The sequence below is a fragment of the Alosa sapidissima genome, chromosome 12 (genome assembly GCF_018492685.1).
Source record: "Alosa sapidissima isolate fAloSap1 chromosome 12, fAloSap1.pri, whole genome shotgun sequence".
Lineage (NCBI taxonomy): Eukaryota > Metazoa > Chordata > Actinopteri > Clupeiformes > Clupeidae > Alosa > Alosa sapidissima.
In genome coordinates this window covers 27,668,721-27,689,966 of record NC_055968.1, presented here as the reverse complement: position 1 = coordinate 27,689,966, position 21,246 = coordinate 27,668,721, and the positions used below count along the sequence as shown (strand labels likewise).

Here is a 21,246-nt window from a genome sequence, read left to right as displayed (position 1 = left end):
ATTCCAAAAATGCTTTGCGTTCACCACTGGGAATACGTCATGATGACGACACATTAGCGATCTTAAAATACTTTGTAGTAGCTAGAAGTTAAGCTTTACCCTAGTTCAACTTAAAAAGAGCCCTGATCAAATGCTTCAGGAGATGAAGGCTTCAGGAGAAGGCAGTGTCAGTGAGTGATTTCTCAGAAATAATGACCAATCCATACACTTTTTTTTCTCCTCCACAGTTCCATGGTATTCTACAACTTTCACATACAGTCGGCAATGACTCAGGAGAGAGGATTATTGTTCAAGACAAGTCCTGGCATGTAGTAAGGCATATAGTAACTATAGACCCTTTCAACAACGTTTTCCCAGCAACCACCCCAGGAAACTTGTGGATATTCTCATTCCGGAACGTTGCTGCAGCTCAAACTTGTTGCTGGAAGTTATAGCCTATGGGGACTATTTTAAGGTGCTGCGTGATATCATTGCTGTCATTGACTTACATGCGATTCTGTGAAACTGCCACAGATTTTGAGTTAAGAAGAGGCTGTGTTCATTTCACAGAATTCTGTGAGACCAGGTTGCATCATTGTGCTGCTGTGCCCATGGTACGTTCGCAACGTTCCTCGATTACTTGGAAGCCGTTAAAAGTTACAATAAGCCATTGAAAGTTACTAATAACTACTACTATGATAAAACACTCAACAAACCTGAGATAAAATGTGTTATGAAATTATTTAAAAAGTTAAAATGTTTTCATATATACATTTGCCTTTTTTTTTAGTTTATTCTTTGGTGTGTTTGTATTTGATTTCCAGAATTGAGAACACGCCAAGTTATGGACCACTTCAAGAGTCTCCTTGACGGCTGTAAACTAGTCCAGATGTAGTTTTATTTAAACAGGACCCTAAAATGTTTAGCATCTAAATCTTGAAGGTTTATGCTAAATCTGTAAGACATTGTGTGGACAGGCGGGTGGTGGGTTTTGGGGGCTTATTATGATCTGACAAACACTTAAATAGAAACCCAACTCAGCCATGAACCCCCCCCATCCCATCCTACCTCCCCCCTTTTCATGGCTGGCTTTGTGACTCAACATTGATGTGGACATAAGGTTTCAATTTCATAACCACTAATTAAACACAACCCTTTGTAAAAAAAAAAAAAAAAAAAAAAAACATATCACAAGCTTTTAAAATAATATCCTTTTCCCTGGCAACAGAGTGACAGTGGCCTTTGGGTTGCCGTGCGGAATGTCCTTTCTCCTCTCTACCTCTCGGCCGCTCTCACTGCTGTCTCCACCTGTCCCTCCTGTCAGCTGTTAGGCAGCGCGAGACAAAGAGCACTGCAGTGAGCCTGGCCAGAGCCCTGCCTCCCCTCCCTTCCCCTCCCCTCCCCTCCCACTGTGCATAATGAGTGTTTAAACCATCAGGTCCCCAGGGCCGGCCCTGCGCTGCATACACAGCTGCCCTGTCATGCCAGTCGAGCGAGGAGGAGGGTGAAAGAAAGGGGGAGGGACGAAAAGAGAGAGAGAGAGAGACTGTGAACACAGAGAGGAGGAGATGAAGTGTGTTTGTGTCTGTGGGGGATATTAGGAGGAGAGTCTGAGTGAGCGAGAGAGAAACCACAACCCCAACCCCCTCCTTACCCCACCTACCACATGACTCTACACCACGCGGGCTAAAAAGACGCTCAGACTGTCAGCAGAGTAGAGATGAGCAGGACTGAACTTCACGGCTAGGTCTCTATCACCACACAGGAGTTCAACAAAAAACTGACATTGATGTTGGGACTTTCTTTACTTTATCTACTTGTAAGTACTATTTTCTGTTTTAGATTTAACCTTTCTGTTTCTGCTATATTTAAGCAAGTGGTCCTGTTTTTTTAAACCCAATTTACAATTAATGGTATTTATTTTGTTGGAGGTATTAATGTTGTGTGTGTTTGTATGAAAGTGAATGTTCAGCCAGTCTAGGTGGAGACAGTTTGAGATTTAGAACACATTAATTTATTTAGCCTAATTAGAATGTATCAGATAAGGAGACAGTAGATAATTGTAATATGGCAGTTATGGTTTAGTTGAACCTCTTTAAGAACAGCTGCATGCATATATATATGCTAAAAACTATTAAGCAAACACACAAACAATGCTGTTAAACTTCAAAAGGGAAAGAATGTACCTTTTCAAAGCCTTTGGGGTTGTACATAATCAGCTGCCTGATTTAACTTCTCCCAATTTTGATTGATCTAATCAAGACTGTGAGTGATAGAGTAGACAATGTGATGAAGGAAATTGCATTATGCGCTCTGGCAGCCAAAACAGGTCAAAGGTTAGACTCTAAAAGGTCAGGGAGAGCCATTAATTATTTCTGCCTAACAGGTGGCTGGCAACCAGGGAGAGAATATTATTTGAATACCCCACACACAATACATGCTCTGACCTTGCTTACCTACACAATGGCCTCAAGGGTTTCAGTGTAACACTGTGCCTCCAGCTTGTGTGTGCCCTTGAATGGAGAAATATGTGGATGCAGAACGGGAAGAGATACAAAATGATGTTTGTGTTAGACAGGAAGTGAGGCTGCGAGGTTATTGTTTCTTTTGGAGAGAGTTTCATTAGATGGCATTCCACTCCAGAATCTGTAACCCATATTGCAGTGCCTTCAGAATAAATGTGTTGTCAATGCATACTTTTTCAGTTCAGTGAAGGCAAATGTCTCCTTTTTTCAGTGTATTTTATTTTTCTCTTGTTAATCCATCCATAGAAGTGAGTCCCAGAAGGCTGCAGGGGAGAGAGCATCACATGGTCAACAGGGGCAGTAGAAGACAAACCACCCCCAGGCCTAAATCCATCCGAATCAGTGTCTCGCCTCCAGACTTTGGCCTCAATCTCTTCCTAAAGCGGCCGTCTTTTTAACCGGGTCATCCCAAACCACCAAATTAAAGACCTGACAGTACAGGCTGCTGAATCAAAAAGAAGCCGAGCTTCAGTTGATCCATCTGGATACTGTGAGCACCTACCACACCCACCAGGAGTCTGCTAGCGGAACCTTACTGCACCTGACAGTCGGCTAGCGATACGTCTGTCCACTGCAGCTCATTTGTGTGTTTTCATTCTGTTTTCCTCTGCCTGACACCCTGTCGTCTGTGAAGCCCTTCACTGTCCATCCGTCGCCATGGTGCTGTGTGAGGAGCGCGAGTGCAGCGTGTGCTACCGGCCGTACTCGCGCAGCGGACGCATCCCCCGCGTGCTCCACTGCCGCCACACCTTCTGCGGCCTGTGCCTGGAGGCCATGGCCGTGCCCAAGAGCGGCCTGCTGACCGTGCGCTGCCCGCTCTGCCGGCAGATGACATGCGTGGGCGGCGGGAACAAGCTGCACGAGGCGCTGTGGGTCAACAGCCGCGTGTGGGACCAGATACCGGACTTTGTCGTCGAGGAGGAGGAGGAGGAGGATGAGGAGGCGGGGAGGCAGGTGGTGTTGGAAGCAGAGGAAGATGCGGAAGACGGGATCAGAGTAGAGGAGGAGGAGAGAGCAGAGGAAGCGTCTGCCCCAGCACAATAGTGAGTAGACTTGACCCTGAACTGATTGCTAATACTGTATGGAAAATGAAACAATGTGCTACAAACTGAGGAATATGACCATGGCCTCTTATGAGCATGATATGATTGTATCAACATACCCAGTGTTGGGGTAGCTGTATTGATTGTCTGGCAACATACAAGGTCCAATCCCCCAAGGTCCACCCCCCCCCCCCCCCCTGAATTTGCAAAGATGACCTATTTACTGGCACTGGTAGTGAACGCTCGATTGTGTTTTATGCCCCCAACGTCGTCTTCCAGGCAGCGCTGCCACCGCTGACGTAAAGGCACCTTATCCTAATCCTAACCCCAACCCTAACCCTAACCTTAACCCATGCCTAACCCTAGTGCCTTCCAGGCAACGCTGCCTTGAAGACAACTTTGGGGGCATAAAACACCAAGAAATGTACTGAACAGCTTTGGGAATGAATATGTGACAAAGACGGTCTCCTCTAAGACTGTCCTCGGTTACGTTGGTCTAAAACTTTGCTCTCTTTCCCTGTCCCCTCGCCAGCCCCGTCTCAAAGCACTACCGGCCCCGCATCAGGCTGCCCTCCTTCCTGAGGAAGATCAGCTTTGTGCGGCAGCCCCAGGAAAGCATCATGCCTGGCTCCAATGTGTGAGTACTCACTTTTCCACCTCTCTCTCCTCTCCACCTCTGTGTCTCCCAATCCACGCCATGTAAAGACACACATACATATCATGTCTCTTGCGCCAACGGCTACTGTGTTTCGCCATTTAGCAGTGTGTCATACAGGTAGCCCAAAGTGGCTCCATATTACCTAATGCTGTTTCCTTAACAATTATGTTACGTGGATTAAGGTACAATTGCATGGCCGATGCAATTCAGTTGAGGTCTGTCATGACAAATAACTCCTATACGGAAAACTATGACACATTGCTGGTGCACAAACACTGTTTCGCAAGAGTCTCGTTTGTAGCCGAGGTGTAGCGGCTGTCATATTTCTTACGGGAGATTAAAGCTTTAGCCTGAGTGCACAGGTGGACTGGAAAACACCCATTACAGACACAGAGTACACAAATAATCACCAGCAAAGTGACACATACAGATAATCCATTCACAGTAATTAATAGTCAGCGCGGTGTTATCGTTCAAAAAAAGCTCTGTACTGGGTGGTGAATGATGGTGTGTACACACACACACACACACAGACAGACACAGACACAATGAGAAATGTTTGTTTTGTTTTGAATTGCCTGCTGTCTCCTTGAGTCCCTCCCCTAACTATTCTCTCTCTCTCTCTCTCTCTCTCTCTGTCTCTCTCTCTCCCTCTCCATACAGTGAAATGAAGTCATGGCGGAGGCTCGCGACGGCTGATATGATATAAAGCTTGGAGAAGAGGGGACGTGACCAACGGCTCTCCCAGATAGCGGAACTGTCAATCACCACAAGCTGTGTTGTGGCTGTTTTCCCAACAGTCATCAAAAAAAAGACTGCCAGCCACCAGATTATCTGAGGGATCGGAAACCAGTGCAAACACTGTACAAACATTTAGAGTGGCTCAGACAGACTTCAACGTGTCTGCAAGACTTTGTGTGTGTGTGTGTCTGTGTAAGTGTGTTTGTTGTGGGTTTCTCTGTGATGGGGAGATGCATCATTGAATACTGCTTGCAGCCATTATCTGTGCAGGGGACTCTTTCATTAGGTATTCCACCCCTAATCCACGACAGCTGCTGCAGTGGGATTGAGATCAGCTGTCCCAACAGACTGGGCGAAAGAACAGAGAGAGCTAGACAGACAGAGAGATGGAGAGAGAGAGAGTGATATTTAGATGTAGAAGAAATGGGGGGGGGGGTAGAGAGAGAGAGCGAGAGAGACGGTGTCCTGGACCCAGCGCTGGCTCTCCTTAACAGATGGCCTCTAAGGAAACGGTCACCCCCCCCAACCCCTTTAACCTCCTTTGGCTGGCAGGATCAAACCCCAGGAGGCTGAGCCTTTAACCCTTTAACTTATTGTAAGCTGTTGTATTTATCATGATCATAAATTATTTTAAATAAAAAAATTTAAATGTTAAAACTTTTTGCACTCTTTGCGATTATATATGAGCATGTTAGTGTGTGTGTGTGTGTGTGTGTGTGTGTGTGTGTGTGTGATCAGTTATGTGATCAGTGATTATATATGAGCATGTTAGTGTGTGTGTGTGTGTGTGTGTGTGTGTGATCAGTGTCTGTCCATAGGTTGGGGATTGGGGGAGCTTGAATGAGTGTTATTTTGACCTTCTCTCCATGTTAAATCAGCTCACATTAATGACACCGTAACTGGGCCGGGGTAGCGTGTCAGTGGGACGACAGTCAGTGAGAGTCTCTGGTGAGCGGAACCATCTGTAGGGCTGCCTCAGCTTTCCTCTGGGGGCCAGAGCCCTGGGTCTGTCCCTGTTCCACTCTTCTTAGCTCAGCCAGGCAGCACTAATGTGTCTGATTAAAAGTCTATACTATGAAACACACACACACACACACACACACACACACACTACACCCCTCCCTAGATAATGTTTCTGTTTGAAGCTCTTTTCTCCCTGGAGTATCTGTAAGAGGGTCCTTAGTGCACTCATACAAAACAAATGTCAAGCTGGCCTTCAGGGACATACTTGTCTTTGCTCTTCTGCGCGCTCTTCACAGCATATTACAACTTGGACGTGAAAAATAGTATGACATTTCCCTCCCTCCCTTCTCTTTTTTCCAGTAGAGGCTTGATTTTGCTATATTGCTTATTAGATACATATTGTATATACCTATACACACAGTAAATAATTTAATTGTTATTGTTGTAGGTACAGCTATTTATTATACCTATATAAATAATGTAATTATTTATATAGGTATATAATAATGTGATAGTTGTAGAACTGACATTGCTAGCACTGGGAGGCTGAACAGAGAGAGCCGTTGGTGAACACAGCATCAATGTACTTTCCACACACATGACCTTCATTTGGTATAGACCAAGGGTGGGCAAACTGTAGCCCGCGGGCCGGCTCTGGCCCGGCAAGCACTGTCATCCGGCCCGCCGAGCATTTAATTTGGTTTTCAGGCTGCTCGCTAATTTTTTCCTGCGATAGAGACGACGTCGGTTAGTTTTACTGCAAACTGCTTTTCATTCTCCTTAGAGAATGTTTACGATGTCAATGTCAAAACATAATTTTAAATAGAGATGACAGGCCTACTCTTAGTTATCTCCTTTGCAGCAGATCTAACTTGAATGTTATGCTACGTTGTGCGGCCCGCCGGACCAATTTTCAAAACCCAATGTGGCCCTTGAGCCAAAAAGTTTGCCCACCCCTAGCAGCGGCCACTCGGTAGGGCGGTGCACTCGGCCAGTTGCCTTCCGCCTGCCCTCTGTACTGGTCAATTACCCATGGTGTGTGTGTCATCAGGAAGATGGGTCAGACAGACACCGGCCCATAAGTGGGAGACCTCCCAACACTGAGATGAGGGCCAGACCACAGCAGAGGGGCTTGCAGCACCCCGAGAGCTCACCACAATAGGCCCAGTGGCGCGCGTAAGTGGATTATCAAGTCTTTTCAGCACGCATCTGGCCTCGCATGGAAAGTGGGTGCGAGACGGCAGCGGCTATCGGTGGGTCTCTTGCGCCGGGCTGTTTGCTCTCTGGCCCAAGGAAGTTTTTGTTGTGTCTGAAGGAAGACACTTGGCCGTGTTGAAATGTGTTGATGTTTACGTTGAGACATTACTGGCAATGGTGTATGCAAACACACACACACACACACACATAACTGTACACTACAATACAATAACAGGACATGGTGATAGACAGGAAAGAGTGGAAATCAATTTTCCTGTTAGGACAAAGACACCTCACACTGCTGTTTTTATGAGGGGGTTGTGGTAGGACTCATGGTAAGCACTACATCATTATAAATGGTATAGTCATTCTTTGTCAGGTCCCTGCAGGAAATGATAATAACAGACAACATAGCTCTGTGTCTAATTATTATTAAGGTCAAAGACATATTTAGCACATCTTTCAATTTTTATCAGCAAGTGCCTAATAGATATTTACCCTTTTGCTCTTCTACAACAATCCCTTTTTAATGTCTGTGAAACCTAGAAAATGATTCACTCAGATTAAATGTTTTTTTTTTTTTCTGGATGAATCGGATGAGAAGGCGGTTAGTGCCCTGTCTGGTTTTGCCACTAACGGCTCACTCCACAATACTATGAGGAAGTGATCAAAAAATACTAGGCTCATGTCGCACCCTGCCCATTCACAGGTGTATGTGTGTGTGTGAGTGTATGTGACATGTGTAAATAATAATAAAATATGAGAGTGCAAGTGTGTGTGTGTGTGTGTGTCATTGTGTCTGTCTGAGTGTGAACTGATAGAGGCTATTACCTGAGTTTCTGCTATTGTGCTACAAGCTATCAAGTTTCAACTGGACTCAGAGATGTTGTGATGTCAGAGAGCCTCTGTGGACAGATAAACAAACAACAGTAATGCTGATACAACCTTGATACAACTCCTCGCCACAGCTGAATGCCATTTTCGTTCGTAGACGAATGTGCTGTGTTTAAACATGTCCTGTGTGGTTTGTTTTTATTAATTTATGGTCAGTTTCCCAGCACCTCTGCCACTGAGAGGGCCTAGGATGACATTACTGCTATGGCTGCATTAATACATTAGACAAGGGAAAATGGAGGGTCCTGGTGTGTGTGTGTGTGTGTGTGTGTGTGTGTGTGTGAGTGTGTGTGTGTTTGGGTGGGGTGGACAAGGAAACTCAAGTCACTCATGGACAAAAGAGTACCAGGAAGGGAAAGGACCAAACAAGGCCATGTGGAAGACTGCTTTGAATTAAATCATGAAGTGTGGTAGTGATTGATTGAGAACAAATTCTTGATCGGTTAAGCAGGTCAAGCAGTTAGTCAAACAAAGTCTTTCTGAGCTGTAGCGGAAAAAAAGTCTGAGATAACATGTCCATGGCAAAAAGATCCTCTGTATATTATCAAGAGTTTGTCGTTAAGGGAGGTTGATGATGACACAATGAAGTGGGACAGATAAGGCCTCACCCTGACTCATCACAATCTCTACCTATCTTTCCAAAACATAAACACCACTATTGTCTTAGCAGGAGGTCACTTCAGCCTGGTTGGTGCTCACGGAATAGGACGCAGAAGTCAATGAGGTGACCCAAGGTCTATCTAGGACCAAGGAGCAGAACCGGAGCACACAAAGCTTTTTAGTGATTTTTTATTAAAAAATTAAAAAGCTTTGTGTGCTCCAGTCTCCTCATTGACCACTGTTCTCCTCTTGATCATGCACGGCCGCTGATAACATCACTTTAGGTATGAGGAAAGGGGATAGAGGGCACTGGGGGAAAAGTCCCCAGGCTGCCAAAAATGTGGCTCTGGAGAAGAGGAAAAAATGTGGTGTGACCTTTTCCTTTTGGAACTTGGCCAACAGCACTCTCTGAAGTGGGTCACCAGTCAGGCAGGCACAGCGCAGCTTTGTGCTAAAGATCTTCCCATAATTGGAATGAATCCTAAATGCAAACACCTCACAACACATTGCGCAGCCTGAGAGGTACAATATGCAGAGGGCACAGAATAAAAGTCACCTATCAGAGACTAAATATCGTAACACCCCCAATTATCACCACTTTTGTTCAGAAATTCTAAAACAACTATGTTTTTTAACACTTCAAAATAACATTTGCTAAATTAACCTGACATTTTTCAGTAGCCATAGGTGTGTAGATTTGAACAAAATCTGGTTTGTTTGTTAACGGGAGCATTTACTGCCTGAAATATCCGATTTTGTTTACCACGCTCGGAGTTATAGTGCTGGCCTGATGGGTCGCCTATTTACACCGTTTCAACGGCACATGAACGGTTAGACCGAGAATTCTCGTCGTGAAATTAAAATTCCACTGGAGCTCCAAGCGGTTGTGTACACGCAGCCTTACAACACTGTCTACAGCTCTTTGAGTCACGGTAAAATGTCATTTTTGGTACATTTAGATACACCTATGGTGTGGGTGGTTACGTTTCTTTAGGAGTCCGCTGTCTTGGTTTGTATAGAAATTGATATTAAGTGACACATACACGCAAGACGGTGGAAATACGGGACCGACGGTAATAGGGGGAGTTCCGATAATTAGTTAGAGTCACACAGAAAAAAACCCCAAAGAGGAATCTCAATGTATCGGCTTGGAATCAACATCTAAGTCTGCTCCTGAAAGTCAAGCTTTGAGCAGCCATAATATGCAAATCACCCTCAGCCTGACAGATTTGTGACATACCTAGATGTACTAATGCCAGTGAAAAGAAATACCTAGGGTAAATAGCTCATGTAGCTACATGTCTTCTGTGCGCAGGCTTCACTGGCTTCAGCTTCAGAGAATGTGTACACTAATGCGGGAGACAAGAAAAGCACCTAAGCTTTACATAAAGTGCACCAACTTTGCACAAAGTAATTCTTTGATTGGAACAGTCTTGAACAGATGCATTTTGGAATAGTTCCTTCTTCAGTGCAGCTACGGTAAAAAGTGTTTTGTGCAAATCATAAAATACCATTACCCATATACTCATCATTAACCGATGGCTGTGAATTGTCATTCAAGGTGATAAGTAAAAATGATTAATCATTGCTTAATCATGTGTAGTAGGCATATCATTTACAGACCATAACTTACTGAGCTTGACACTGTCTGCCACGACATCACACAATATAATAGACTGGGTATAGTATAGTACTGTATATAGACTATATTATGTTATTGGCTCGAGTCTTCCCAACAACCAAGCCTAACTAACATAATACAACATGACACAGAATACAACAGCAATGCAAAATTGGCTCAAAACAGCCATTTTACACGTAGCAGACTGTACCCAGGATCCATAAAGGCCTCCTTTCACAGTACAGCATGCACTGTCTGCAGACAATGAACAACCTATGGCTTAATCAATTTCACAAAACAGGGCGCAGGATACAACTAACAACTGCGCCGCATATTGCACCTGGGATCCGTAAAGGCCCTCATCCAACAACTGTTAAACACAACAACAATACCCAACCAAAGAATCTAAGCAGCAAGAAACATCATCAACAAAACTTCATTCAAGGATATCACTGAGGGTTTTCATATTTCATAGTATACACACACAATCACACACACACACACAAACTCATGACAATATGCCATAACCACTTTGCATGAAGTAGTTCTTTGATTGAAATGTCTTTTGCACAGACATTCTGTGATTATATGACTTTATATACAGACATTTAAGGAATACAACGATCAGCCTTAACCCTTAACCCCCTACAAGCACGCCATATGGCAACAGTGGCAAAGAAAAACTCCCATATTCCAGGAAGAAACCTTGAGCAGAATCTGACTTAATAGGGGGAGCCCATATGCTTCTGGCTGGCTGCAGCTCTAATGGCAGCAAGTCAAATGTAGAATAATCTGGAAAAAGTAGCCTACAAGATAAGATGAGTTAACTAAAGGCTCTCTTAAAAAGGTATGTTTTCAGGTCTTTTTAAATATATTCACTGAACTCTCCTGTTTGATGTACAGAGGCAGGGTGTTCCATATGCTTTGGGGCATAATGGATAAAAGCAGCTTCTCCACTTTGCTTGTGGAGCACTTTGGGTACAACTAAAAGACATGCTCTCTCTTCTTGGTCTTAGTTAACAGTCTAGTATCAGAGTTCTGTATGAGTTCCAACTTCTTTATATGTTTTTTGGGGCGACCAGTAGTGCATTGCAGTAGTCTAACCTGCTAGTGATAAAGGCATGGATTAGTTTTTCTGCATCTTGCTGAGTTAAAAAGAGCCACACTTTGGCAATGTTTCTCACGTGGAAATAAGCTGTCTGAGTAACTTTACTGATATGGGGCTTGAAGCTTACTTGAATCTAAGATGACACCTATAGGCTTGTTACTTTTGGTTTGACCCGGTGTGCCAGGTTCCCAAGATTACTAAGAACGATGTCCCGCTTTGATTTTGGTCTAACCGAAAGTACCTCTGTTTTGTCATCATTTAGTTTTAAAAATGTTTTGCTCATCCACTGATTAAGCATGTGGTAAGGGAGCAAAAGCCATCTGGGATAGTTGACTATCATCTGCATGTACAGGTCTGCAGTTGTAGGTGAAGAGGGAGTAAAGGAGGGTTTCTTGGTGTTTTATGCCCCCAACGTTGTCTTCAAGGCAGCGCTGCCTGGAAGGCGCTATGGTTAGACATGGGTTAGGATTAGGTTTAGGATAAGGTGCCTTTAAGTCGATGGTGGCAGTGCTGCCTGGAAGACAACGTTGGGGGCATAAAACACCATCGAGCTAAAGGAGGATGGGTACATCATTATGATTTATGATTTCTTAAGCATGATCATCATGATCATAATGACATGTGTTAAGAGAACTGCAAATTGTGTTTAAATGAGAATATGAGCAATGATTACCACATTTTTGGCAGAAAATAAATACATAATCATGATCATGAGCTTAATAAATCATAATTCATAATGATGTGGCCACCGTACCTAATGCTTTAGGTGATGTGCTATTCATGTATGAGGTCACGAATGACTTCCAATACCCTAGTGTAGAGGACGAATTTAGCTTGTAGATAACACACTAAGTTACCATAACCTCCAATATAAAAGCGTTAACCTACTTACTAACTGTGGAACTTCAGCATAACCAAAGATCCTTGAATGCGCCGCTTTAAACCTCTCTGGTATAACATAGCCAATTATCTCATCTTAGTTGTAGAGATCAAGTGTTAATTAAGAATTAAAGTATGACTTATGTTTGTGGATGTTATAACATGTAAAGTGAAGCTTGCCAGAGCCACAGGCAGTTTCATTGTGACTTTGTTTGTGACACAAACATACAGTAAACTGGAAAGAGCTAAAATTGAAGTGTGGTCGCCTAATGTTGATGTAGGCCCATAATAGGTTTCCAAGTGGTCTGCTTTCCCTGAAATAGGGGCGGGGATGTAACAAATTCAAAGATCATGTCTGTGTCAACCACACCCTCTGTTCGCTGGTTGGTTGGTGGCTCTCAGTAGAGTTTCTACACAAGAAATCCAAAGAGAGTCATCTGTGCCAGTCTCAGTACTTAAGCGAAACAAAATTGAAGTCTTGAGCACCACAAATTGCTGAAGAATTTGGCCATTGGTGAACTCACAGAGGAAACAATCAAATCTTCAGAAACAATTGTCTGTACAATTTTACAATTACAAATTTACATTTCAACACTACACATCTTTCTCACTACACATCTTTCTTGACCCTCAAAGAAAATGTCTCATTCGTCAATATGACTGCTCAGTTATAAGTTAAGTTCCAGCAATTTGTTTTTTAAAAGTTTTTTTCAGGTAGTTAGCAAAGGCATAATAATAGTTTTTTTTCCCTTTTTTCACAGCCTGTACCCTTGATTTATTGACGAAGGGAGATTTCTGAGATGCACACATGTGAACGATATGAATTTATTTACATGGCATAATGATATCCGCCCAAAGATAGTGCCCAAAATCGCCATTTTGGCAACCATTTTGTTTATGCTAATTAGATGGTCAAAAACAGGGCTAGTTTGATTCAGCACACATTAATTATGATAAAAAACTCCTGTTCCCAACTTTTACTAAGAAATGCCTCTAGGATGCACATATCTCAAAAATAACACTTGTCTTAAGTGTAATCATCTCTCCTTCAAAATACCGTATACCATCAACACCCCAATACCCCTGGATGAAAAGTCCTGAGGCTGTCAAAAGTGTAGAGAAGAGTAAAATATGTGCTATGACCTTTTTGGTATGGACCTTAGCCAGCAGCACTCATACCATCAATATGAATTTGAAGATCAACACCAGTTGTCATAAGTGCAGGTGAGTGCTGCTGTTTTAACTTTTATTTTAATTTATTCCCCGCTAACTGCATAGGTGCTTCTCTATAGAGGGATGGCCAAGTCACTTGCTCTAACGGAATGGTCTAGTTGGCACTGATTGTTGTTAACAAAATGGTGTCACTCGCTGAGTGCCCATTATTTGTCTCTATACATATTTCTGACTCCTGTCATGAAGGAATAATGACGATATAATGTTCAGCTAGAGAATCTTATCTAGAATATGTGCATGTGTGTGTGTGTTTAGTAAAGTGCAGGGCTAAAAAGACTACACCACCACCTGTGTTGGTAATAAGACATTTTTATTGATTTTATCGATTCGGACAGACATGCTAGATCTCTGTACAGTGTGGATGAAGAGCCAGCTCTGAAAACTACCAACCAGGTCTGCTTCAGGGAGCTGACACATATACACTAGGGATGGCCTCACCCTTCTCAAACAGGTCAGACGACACACTTTCTTCCCACGATGGGGTGTCACTGCCCCAGTGTCGTCCCGTTCCCACAATTGAGGGCATGCTATGGCTCTCACAAGCAGACTTATCCCCTTGCCACGCCCCAACTGAGTTTTGGCTTAGTGGGAAAAGGAGGGGGGAAAAAAACAACAGTGAGTTCAACATTTTTTACAAAGGAGCGAGAGAGGAATCTTCACTCTCATGTATCGTCTAAGGAGAGGACAGGTGAGTGCTCAACTTTGGACCAAGAAGTCACACACACACACACACACACACATATACTCACACACTTGCATACACAAGCAATTGCACACACAGACACAAAATATTGTACAGATGTCTTTAGGTGCAAAACTGAATGTCAACTTATTGAATCAATAAATACCCATTTCTCCTCCCATTTATTCCCCATCCCATATAAGCAACAAGTGGCAGATTACTAGCAAGACAGACAGAGAGCAGTGGCCTTTTTGCGCTGTATGAGGGCCAGTAGAAAATCAACTGGCTAAAGGACACAAACAAACAAGACTGGGCCACCAGTGGCATCGTGACAACAGCTTCCTTAGTAAGCCAAGGTTGTTTGGGTTTGTTTCTTTTACAATTTCAGGTGTATAATTTAACAATGAACCTGTTCTCTGGAACTGCTGAGCATCGCTGGACTTGTTTATGTTTTTATGATAATACAAACAATAGTAGACTAGATGCTGGAGAATAAAGCCCAAAATTGTGTAATGAAACTTCCAGGAAATTTTGACTTTGAAGACAGTCCAATAAAGACTTATCAACAGTCCTTCAGAGTGTGGTTTTCAACTTTGATTTCAATCTTTTTCGACTTGCAGTGGAATTTAATTTTGGAGTTAAGCAACTGTTCCTGTGTAGTTTAACAATGAGCCTGCATTTCCCTCACCCTTTCCATGAAATTCTCTGGAAATCTCTTCCAGGATCATTGCTGCAGGTCATGCACATGTTTTTACAAACAAGTTGAATGCAAAGTGGAAAACATCAAGATGAAAGTGCAGTGCATTCCTGAAAGATCAGGAACGCACGGATTCAAGGCTGCAAATTAAGGCTGATGCATACCACGAAGCCACCAAAGCAATATTAACACCCAAACAGAAAGGATACTCAAGTTATGTATGGAAAAATAAACCAAGTGTATCTGAACATGCCTCTGCTAGGTGCACTGTTAATCAGCCACCACTTGCCAATAATAAACCTACCATCTACCCCGTGAAAACACAAATGCCACAAAGAAGGATGCTTGTGGGGAAGAACTATGATCCCCCTGAAGTGTATGCGTAGAAAGCAAGGCTCAAGCCCAATCCATTGTTTGGCTCTTTCGGGAGAAGACTGAACTGATAATATCTATTAATATCTATTAGCTATTTATTGTTTATTGACTTTTTTTCTCAACACAGGATGGAATCTTCACTGGCAACGGCAGAAATATGAAGCACGTCATCACACAAATCAGTTCACAGGGACCCTTGACATGTTCCTTAAGAGACAGGTAAGAATGTTACAGCTCATTATTTCTAGGTGAATGTAGGACTACAAGAACTCTATAGTTTACACATTTATGTTGGAACATTAATATGGTTTCATCTTTTTCTCTCTCTTGAGTTGTTTTCATTTACAAAAAAGTGCATTAAGAGATTCACAAGAAGTATATTTGAGATCAGGAGGGGGTGATGCTGCTCACTGGTCTGTCATGTTACCTGTGCCTCAATCGGGATACCAGAACTTGGGCAGGTAAAAGCTTTGGCCCGTTTACATGACAGGCATTTACCGACAAATATATTGCACAGGATTCCAACATAAGTCTGATTCTTGTGAACTGACTCCTTTCCATTCCGTTGTATTTTGGTAACCCAGTTCAGGATAAATTCACCACACTAGTTACTATTCACGTCTGGGTTGATTCAATGATCCTGATTTAGTTTGCGTGGGCGAATGGGCTTGCGGCTGAGGCAAAAGTTTCGGGGACTGTGACTGAACTTGCCTTTTGTCGATCACATGTGGGGCGTTTGTGTGTGTGTGTGTGTGTGTGTGTGTGTGTGTGTGTGTATGTGTGGGTGTGAGAGAATAAAAAAGCACAGCGACACCGATACAGCACAGCGCAGCAGCAGGGAAGGACAGCTCACAGAGACCGAGCAAAAAAACGAGTGTGACGTGTGAAGTACAGCACATCGGTGGAAACAAATAAGAGAGTAAACCTTCTTAGATCAAACAAACATCCCTCCCTATCACTTGACAGTGTGGCTATGGACCGAGTTCAGGAGCGGTGTTTACCCTCTACAGTGTCACTCTAAAGTTGTCTACATACTGTAGATAGCGTACATTTACAGATGCACATATGTTGCTGGAAAAAGAAGAGAAACCAAACGATTTCTTAAAAAAAAAAAAAAAAGAATGAAGCAAAATAAATTCTCCAGGTTTCAAGGCCGTATCACAGACCAAAACAACAAAACAAATAAACAAAGAAAGAAATAATAAAATGTACATTTCAACATAGTGCTTAAGATCACAGGTGTAAGTAAGCCTTTATAAAGTCAAACAGTGTACATCAGCAGACAGCATCTAGATAAAAAAAAAAATGAACAATTAAATCAAAATAACTGATCACATGCATGCTTTAGCTATTCAGTCAGTATAGTTTACTTTGCCCTCTAGCTAGTGAACTGCTTGTTCTACAGTTCATTCTATAGCAAGGTGAGTACCTGTTTGTCTGCATTTTCTTAGTGCTTTTCCTTAAGTATACAAAAATACAAAACCAAAAGAAAAAAGGAACTACCATCCTAGTTCTTCAAAAATGTATACAGGTTTGGAGTTTCTTAACTCTTTTTTTCATCCGTTTTCCCCCTTCTTTTTGAATTTTTAAGACGTTTTTGGCAATTTCATTAATAAAGTACACTATTTTACAACTGAAATTGATGCAACACTAGTTCCAACCAATGACCAATAGTCAGATGTGAAAGCCAAATATCCAATCTGAAAACTCAACTGGAGGCTAACCAATAGGAAGCAACACAACAAGCATGTGGTGTAAATGAAGCTGCCCAATCAGGAGTTTGATATTAACAGGAACAGCCACCCTCAGTGGTCGGTGGCTCCTGTGGTTTGTCCAGCTTGATGTCAATCACTGTTGATGAGGTTAAGGTAAGTAGCACTTATACATGGTATATACATGCAGTCATTTGTTTCTTAAGTAATTCAATACACAGGCCCATAGCATACCATTCACAGACACACACAGGAACACATACACGCATATATACACACAATGCTGCAGAGTGATCTCTGAATCTTTCTAGAAATAAACTACATGGCAATACTTCATGTCCTACATATCCCTTTAAAACAGGTCAATTCCTGTACCTCTCCCCATCACAACCCCCTCATTCTCCCCTTTTTAATTTCCACCTCCTATGAGACCTACAGTATGCCTGCTACAGCTGAGAAGGTGGGACACTGCTCCCTGCTGGCAAGATGAGGCACAAACAATTCCTGCACTACCCCTGAGGCGTCCCTAGATGGCACTGTTGCTCCAGCCCATCCATGTGATGTCCTAGCCACATGCTGTCACTGCAATGACTGTGATGTTCAGAGGGGCGGACATTTATTTCCTACTCGTTGAACACTATTAGGCGTACATATGTATAAGTAATAAAAACCAAATGTCAGAGATAACACTGACACCAGCCCATTACAATACTGATGCCTGACAGACTTTGCCTAGGGGTCTATATACACGAAAAATGGACAATAAACTGCAATGCCAGCTGAGAACATTCAGCTAAGCCACTGTGGGATTTATGCAGCAGTTTTCGGAGTAAGGGTGGGCGATGGGCACACACAGAGCGCTGCCTGCCTCTGAACACTTTCATTTCTTGTGGACGGGTCAGGTCGGGCGGGCGTGGCCATCTGTCCTGAGGGAGCGAGCGAGTGAGCGAGCAAGCAGTGTCCAGTTCTACCCCACGGCGCCTTTCTACGCACATATTATTTACACACGCCGATCTGCCACTGGACTCTCCCACAGGGGCCTGGCACTCGGCGCTGGCCAAGGACACACCACCAATTACACAGGGCACAACCCAACAGGCTCACAGTCATGTGTGTAGGTGTATGGACATGGGTCTGGCTCTCTCTCTGTCTATGTACGTGTGTGTGTGTGTGTGTGTGTGTGTGTGTGTGTGTGTGTGCGTGTGTGTGTGTGTGCTGTCAGTGTATACGTGTGTGGCAATGCAGCTCTGAAGGTATAGTCAGTGTATAAGTGCATGTAAGTGTGCGTTTGTGAGTGTGTGTGTGTGTGTGTGTGTGTGTGTGTGTGTGTGTGTGTGTGTGTGTGTGTGTGTGTGTGTGTGTGTTTGTCTGTCCACGCCCTCTGCTCTCTTGCATGACTCTTCCCCATTACCAAACCAGATCAGCAGCCCTCTGACCCCTCCACCTGGAGAGATGAGACTGAGAGAGAGATAGAGATAGAGAGCCTCGAAATACATACAGTATATAAAGAGATAGAGAGAGAGAGAGAATGAGAGAGCAAGAGAGAAAGCTTTGACAGACAGTGAGAGAGAGAGAGAGAGAGAGAGAGAGAGAGAGAGAGAGAGAGAGAGAGAGAGAGAGAGAGAGAGAGAGAGAGAGAAAGAGAGTCAGAGGTAGGAGCCTTATGTTAAATCATGTCTTCTCTCGGTGGGCAGGCAGGCAGGCCATAGCGGCTGCAGTCTGGTTTCTCACTGCAGAACATCATCTACACAGCAGCAGCCTGCTGCCCAGGCCAGCACCCCCCTCCCCCCATTAACCCCACCCTGGACATCACCCTACACCTGCGCTACTGGACCCACTGTTGTTCTTTCCAAGAAATGGTGTGTGAGTGTGTTTGAGTGTATGTGTGTGTTTGAGGAGATACAACGCGTGCATGTGTGTGTGTATGTGTGTGTGTGAGAGTGAGAGAGAGTATGTGTGTGTGAGAGTGAGAAGCAGGGTGGGGGTGTTGGGTATATTACAGTAATTGCATTGGAGGGGGTAGGGGCTCTTATGGGGCTCCTTAAATCTCTTTTGCCAGAGTGCCAAAGAGCTCCACGGAATTCATTTAGAATCCAATTTTCTCCTTGAAGCAAAAAAGGGACAGAAGAAAGAAAGCATTTAAAAGGCCTGGAGGGAGGTGTAGAGGTAAGGTTGAGGTGCCGGAGAAGAGAGGTCACCGGGTGACCAAACGCAGGTCGGCTGGTTGTGTCCAACCACCAAGGGTGTGCCGCAGGGCTCAGTTTCTGGCTCCTCTTCCTCCGCTCTCTTCCTTACATCTCCTCTATCTACCTCTCCCTCTCTGTCACTCATTCCTCTCCTCTTCCCAACCCTACTCTTTATTTCTCACTTCTTTTCTTCTCTCTTTCTTATCCTCCTCTTTTCTTTTCCTCTTTCTCATTTTTTCCTCTCATATTCCTTTTTCCTTCCTCTCTCTCTCTTTCTCTTCTTTTGCTCTCATCTTTCTCAATCTCTTTTGTCTTTTCTCTCTTTCTCTCTCTCTCTCTCTTTCTCTCTGTCTCTCAGTGTCAAGTTGATCTTGATGTATTTTTAAGATTGTAACAAAGACATTTTTGAAATTCAAATTTAATTCTCTCTCTCTCTCTCTCTCTCTCTCCCTCTCTCTCTCTCTCCCTCTCTCTCTCTCCCTCTCTCTCTCTCTCTCTCTCTCTTCTTTTTCTCCCTTTGCTCCCAGAGGTTCCTTAGCAGAGGGCAGAGCAGAAGCTCACCGGGGGCCTTGACATCCCCATAAATCACCTGCTCTCCCAATACCTGCCTGACCGCAAGCCTCCCCACCTCCGCCACCACACACACACAAAAAAAGGCAATTACGAAAAATTGACCTCGTAAAATATTGTCTAAATATCTCCCCTGCCCCCTCTATCCATCTCCCATGTGTTTTTTTCTCTTCGCTAATGGAACCTAAATTGCCCATTGAAAGGGCCCTGCGATCGTACCTCTTTGTGTGGAAGGGAGAGAGAGCTGGACAACTAAATGTTTTTCTCTCTCCAAATCGGACCTCAGCAAAGCTGTCGGTCATGTGCAAGCCTGGCCGGTCCCAGTGTGCTGTTCCCAGGGAGCTCTCGCTGTGTGTTTATGTTTGCTTTTTTAACAGCGCTTCCACTCGCAGGATGAAAAACAGTGAGGAGGTCTTTTCAGTTGTAAACATCCCACGTTGTCAAGATGGCAAGGTTCTGAGATGAGAGGGAAAATAGAATTCCCATTCACTTCAATAAAAAACAACACCAGGAGGTTTTGTTTTATTTTTTCTCTGACTAAAGTTATGTGATATCTCTCTCTTCCTCTCCTCTCTCTCTCTCTCTCTCTGTTTTGCCGGGCTGAATCGATACCCAACCGAGCGCAATAACAACACAGAGGCGGCCGCTCCATTAAGATAGAGGTGGGACACGCACGGGTGGATGGGGGTAGCCGTTGCCCCACCGCGTCCATCACTCTGACAGCCTGTCATAAAACAAACCTCCCTTCCTCCATCCATCCATCTACTCCTTCCCATGCCCCCCCCCCTTTCATCCTCCTTCTCCTCTTCCACACCAGTCAGGACTGCCCCCCCGGTGCACTAATTGAGGCCTAAAACCACATCAAGCACAGGGAGAGTCTGCTGGGGTATAATAGAGCAAGGAATGGAGTGTGTGTGTGTGTGTGTGTGTGAAGGTATGTGGGAAAGGAGGTTGTTTCTGTATGTTAGTGTGTGTACATACTATGGGTGTGTGTCTGGGGGAGTGGGGTGGTGGGATGTGTGTGTGTGTGTGTGTGTGTGTGTGTGTGTGTGTGTGTGTGTGTGTGTGTGTGTGTGTGTGTGTGTGTGTGTGTTTGTGTGTCTGTGTGTGCTAGTATATTGGGGAAGGGGTATTAGTCTATGTGTGAGCTCTCATTATTGGGAGCTTTTCCATTTTTCTTGATGCTAAAACTTATAGTGGCAGAATAGTTGTCTTTAACACCCCATCTGGCTGGGGCTGGGGCCCTTCAAGCACATCATTATCAAGCTGAGACACACAGGTGCAAGTTCCTTAAGGTAAAAGCTTTCACTGCTGTACTTACAAACTTTTTGCTAGGACGCAAGGAACATTAAACACCTGTTATTCTCCCTCTAAAATAAATGGAAAAAAGTAACGTTGCTTTCATCAAACGGCAAAACCAGAATTAAAATGAACAGTGCTCTGCACTAACTGCGTGTTACCATAGAGATGGGGCTTGTGTCGTAAGGTAGAGAGGAGCAGCAGAGCAACAGAGAGAAAGAGAGAGAGAGGGAGAGAGAGAGAGAAAGAGAGAGAATGAGTGGCAGAGTCAGGGGTGAGCGGAG

At 43.9% G+C, this 21,246-nt stretch overlaps 2 protein-coding genes across 4 annotated transcripts in view; one reads left to right on the top strand and one right to left on the bottom strand.

Moving 5' to 3' along the window:
• The first annotated feature begins 111 nt into the window (after positions 1 to 111).
• im:7152348 (uncharacterized protein LOC559250 homolog) lies at positions 112 to 5,603 on the top strand. 2 transcript variants are annotated; one of them, XM_042056539.1, is made up of 5 exons: positions 112 to 593; positions 804 to 1,798; positions 2,751 to 3,547; positions 4,080 to 4,184; positions 4,869 to 5,603. In XM_042056539.1, the coding sequence occupies exons 3-5, from the start codon at positions 3,162 to 3,164 to the stop codon at positions 4,912 to 4,914; spliced, it is 537 nt and encodes a 178-aa protein (XP_041912473.1). In that variant the 5' UTR covers positions 112 to 593; positions 804 to 1,798; positions 2,751 to 3,161; the 3' UTR covers positions 4,915 to 5,603. The 2 variants fall into 2 exon arrangements, with proteins under 2 accessions (XP_041912473.1, XP_041912474.1); XM_042056540.1 differs by lacking the exon at positions 112 to 593 and having other exon boundaries at positions 739 to 1,798.
• An 8,129-nt stretch (positions 5,604 to 13,732) lies between these two features.
• rab6ba (RAB6B, member RAS oncogene family a) overlaps positions 13,733 to 21,246 on the bottom strand; it is an 85,822-nt gene continuing 78,308 nt past the window's right edge. For both annotated transcript variants that reach the window (XM_042057926.1, XM_042057927.1), the window contains exon 8: positions 13,733 to 17,046. In XM_042057926.1, the coding sequence (XP_041913860.1) occupies positions 16,982 to 17,046 (65 nt within the window). In that variant the 3' untranslated portion in view covers positions 13,733 to 16,981. The remainder of the gene's footprint in view (positions 17,047 to 21,246) is intronic.

What these genes read in the sequence shown, in the direction of transcription:
- im:7152348 (XM_042056539.1), top strand. Translation starts at nt 3,162, where the DNA reads ATGGTGCTGTGTGAGGAGCGCGAGTGCAGCGTGTGCTACCGGCCGTAC. An exon ending in GCGTCTGCCCCAGCACAATA is followed by an intron (nt 3,548 to 4,079) that starts GTGAGTAGACTT and finishes TCCCCTCGCCAG; the next exon opens with CCCCGTCTCAAAGCACTACC. An exon ending in ATCATGCCTGGCTCCAATGT is followed by an intron (nt 4,185 to 4,868) that starts GTGAGTACTCAC and finishes CTCTCCATACAG; the next exon opens with TGAAATGAAGTCATGGCGGA.